General features: G+C 56.3%; 1 protein-coding gene across 2 annotated transcripts; it reads right to left on the reverse strand.

The window, feature by feature from the left end:
- Positions 1-595: 595 nt before the first annotated feature.
- Positions 596-3,041, reverse strand: LOC106852246 (protein FAM163A). Of its 2 annotated transcripts, XM_088169546.1 has the most exons (4): positions 2,727-3,041; positions 2,337-2,359; positions 1,834-1,948; positions 596-1,003 (listed from the first exon to the last, which is right to left on the reverse strand). In XM_088169546.1, the coding sequence occupies exons 3-4, from the start codon at positions 1,924-1,926 to the stop codon at positions 596-598; spliced, it is 501 nt and encodes a 166-aa protein (XP_088025672.1). In that variant the 5' UTR covers positions 1,927-1,948; positions 2,337-2,359; positions 2,727-3,041. The 2 variants fall into 2 exon arrangements, with proteins under 2 accessions (XP_088025672.1, XP_014730213.1); XM_014874727.2 differs by lacking the exon at positions 2,337-2,359.
- Positions 3,042-3,491: the final 450 nt, after the last annotated feature.

The following is a 3,491-nucleotide window of genomic DNA, read 5'->3' on the forward strand; positions in this document are numbered from 1 at the left end:
CCGGAACTTCTTCAGCACACGTGAAAACCGAAGCAGGTGGGAGACGGTGCCCTATCTTATACTTGAACAGAAAAGCTAACTGCTAGCAGCAACTGATGCAGTACGAGGGGAGCAGGACGACCTGGATCTTCCCTCCTTCACTTCCCCATCGCTGAGGAGCGCTGCCATGCGCCGCTGGGCACTGGGATTCACTGGGAATGGCAGCTGGCCGTCAGTCAGCCCAGTGCTCCGTGTGCTGGAGGCAGCGGGCGTCACCTCGGGTGGCTGTGTGGGGACACCAAAGGCCTCACTGGGCTCAGGGAGCCAGGGTAATTAAATCAGGTTGTACTGTACATAGCCCTCGTTAGACAAGTCCCTTTGGGAGAGAGAGTAGATAATAATGACACTTATGATGGGTTTGGAGGTGGCCGGTTCAACGTTGCCCTTTGAGGTCTCACTCACCTTCTGGCCCGCGCGGCTTGGCCGTGCCGGGCGGCTCAGCGGGACCACGTCGGCCTCGGGCTGGGCTACAGGCTGCTCTCCTCAAAGACAAGTGCAAAGCCCCTTCCCTGGAGCCCCGCCGGCTGGGGACACCCTGTGCTAGCGGCAACGGCGACTATACCTCCGTGCTGATGGCCCGCGGGTTGGGGAAGCTGTCGCGGAGCAGGCCGTGGCGGCTCAGCGTGTAGCTTTGCAGGGCGGCCATGCTGAGGGGCGGCCCCATGTCCTTGCAGCACGCGGCGCTGTAGGTGACCCTCTCGCCGCCGTTGCGCACCATGTCGGCAGTCCGGATGTAAAAGGGCGAGCCGTACGGGGAGCAGCTCGGGCAGTAGGTGTGAGCCCCGTGCTGGTTGAGCTCGCTGGGCGGCGGAGCGGGGCTGCCCTGCCCGTCCACCATGCGGGAGCTGCAGGCATTGCACATGACCAGGTGCGAGTGCGTGGGCAGGTCGGGCTCTTCCTCTTCCTCCTCCTCCTCCTCCTCCTCCTCTTCCTCATTGGAGTCATTTTTCTTGCAGCAGTAGTACTGCGGGAAAGGGAAGGGGTTGTGTGAGGGGAAGCGGAGCAGCCGGTGGGGTGACCATGCCACATCCCCGCTCCCCTCATCCCCTTGCCACAGAAACCCTCCAGGGCTTCTTGCTGATCTGCTCCATCATTCCTGGGTCCCGTGGAGCGGCAGAAGCCACACAAAACCTGGACCTGAGCATGCTGCAGGAGACACCTGCTGGAGAACTCACCCTCATCCCCCTGTGAGGTTTGCAAGGGGAAGGTATTTCATCCTGCCAGTTAAAAATTGCTCCAAGGAAGCGTTGTGCTTTTCATCACACGGACATTGCTGCATGGCACAGACTTCACATTAACTTTTAAAGAGCAGGGGGTTGTAGCTAGCCGTTGTTGAAAGCCTCCTCGGTTGATTTACAAGGGGAAAAAATTTATATAAAAATCTCCATTTGCTATTGCAAACCCAGCCAAGCCTGCACCTCAATCAGTAAGTGCTGCAGAGCCTCAAAAGCCTCGGGGCAGTACCCCCCACACCTGGGGGAGGGAAGGACATAACTGCAGCACTTGGGGGGATAGGAGGTTGCAACTCCTTGCCATCACAGGCAAAATAAAAGCCCCTCTAGACCCTTCGTGCAGCAGCACCTTGGCCTGGGGAGCACAGAATCATAAAATATCCTGAGTTGGAAGGGTCGAGTCCAACTCCTGGCCCTGCACAGGATAGCCCAAAAATCATAACGTGTGCCTGAAAGCATTGTCCAAGCACTTCTTAAGCTCTGGGAGGCTTGGGGCTGTGACCACTGCCCTGGGGAGCCCATTCCAGTGCAAGGTGGGGATGGCAAGGTGAAGGACACTCACCTGTAGCCTACAGTAGCAGAGCACAGCAATGATGCACAGTAGGATCACCGTCGCTAGGATTCCCCCGGTGATAACAACAGTTCCCGCTGTCATCCGACCGATTCTCCATCAAACTCTGGAAGGCAGGGACACAAAACTCACCTTGCCTGGTTTTGTCATCATATCGTGGATCTTAGTAAGAGGACACCTGAGACGCAGCATCATATCCCCTCATTGTTATTGCTGCTCTGGCCTGGGGTCTTTGTCACCCCACAGCTCACTGGCAAAACCTCACCCTTATTGAGCCAAAAGGGATGATTTCTACCCTCCTGGCAGAAAATCCTGTTTCTGCTTCAAAATGCAGGAACAAACCTGGGCTTTTCACCAGGCAAAGCCAAAAGGGAGCCTCTGAACTCCACAACAGTCTGAGCCCAAGAATTGCACCTCGGCTGTCTGTCAGGCACTTAGAAAGCTAAGCAGCCCCCACCCCCATCCCTGTGCCATGGCACCCAGGGGATACTCACGTTCAGTGACGGAGGCGTTGGACCTGGAAGAAGTGGAGGGAGAGGTTAGACATGGCCTGACAGCACCCCTTGCACCTGCCTGCCTTTCCCCATTTCCCAAGAATTTGCCTTGATTTGGGATCTGCAGGAAGCCTTGCTTCACCCCCCTGTCGTTTTCTTTAATTTGAAGCAGGGAAAGGAGGCATTTCCCAAGCTTGGAGCAATGTTCTCTGCAGGAACAGGGCGCAGGCCTGGCTTAGTCAGCACTTGGCCTTTTCCACTTCAAAATTTATTACAAGGAAGGCAGATGCATCATTTCGCTGATGTTTTAGGTGCCGCTGGGAAATGAAATCTCTCCTCCATCCCCTCCAGGTGAGCCCCAGCATCCTCCCCCACCCCATAGACACTTACCCAGAAAAGGACAGGCAGGACGTCGCAGTCACGCTGGCCCCGGGCCGGATGGTGGGGACAGGCAGCACCACATGGCCAAGGGGAAACTTGGCGGCCCTGGGAGGGAGAACAAGGAGATAAACTCCACCATCAGCTCATCCCCCTTCCCAAAGGGCTACCCAGTGTCCATCCCCATCAATGCCACCTCTGTCACCACAGTGGGGCATAAATAAATTGCTTTTTTTAGGGAGACTGTCAGGAAAGGTGGGTGCTGCAAAGGTGGGTAAAGCAAACTGCCAGGAAAGGATGATCCCGTGTCCCAAATCTGCCATTTCACCAAAATTGAGGACACTTCTTGTACCAAGAAATGGGTGTAGCCATCACCCCCCCCCCCATCACCTCCCGCCCTCCTGGCAATGCCCAGTGCAGCCGCATTTCATTATTGGCCCCCGCGTCCCTCTGTGCCTTGTTCAGAGCAGGGATAATTGATAGAGCCCAAGTGCCAGCCCCTTGCAGCTTAGGAGATCTAATTACCCACTCACCACGCGGCCCTAATTAACGAAGAGAGGTGGCAGCTTCCAGGCGAGACCTTCCCAGCTCTGCCCTGGCCCCTCTCTGCTGCACGTCCCAGCAGGCACAGTGTGAAACCATCCCCTCCAAAAATCACCCACCCTCCTCACTCTGCTGTGGTGGTTTGCACATCCTGCCTGCCACAAATTGATTTTCAGCTCATGGGAAGTTCCTGCAGGAAGCCAAAAGGAGGGCACGATTGGATTTCCTCCTTGA

The sequence above is a fragment of the Sturnus vulgaris genome, chromosome 9 (genome assembly GCF_052056855.1).
Source record: "Sturnus vulgaris isolate bStuVul1 chromosome 9, bStuVul1.hap1, whole genome shotgun sequence".
In the NCBI taxonomy this organism is placed as follows: domain Eukaryota; kingdom Metazoa; phylum Chordata; class Aves; order Passeriformes; family Sturnidae; genus Sturnus; species Sturnus vulgaris.

Coding starts and splice junctions, on each gene's coding strand:
- LOC106852246 (XM_014874727.2), bottom strand. CDS start 1,926: ATGACAGCGGGAACTGTTGTTATCACCGGGGGAATCCTAGCGACGGTG. Junction 1,004..1,833: donor TCTGCTACTGTAGGCTACAG/GTGAGTGTCCTT, acceptor CCTTTCCCGCAG/TACTACTGCTGCAAGAAAAA.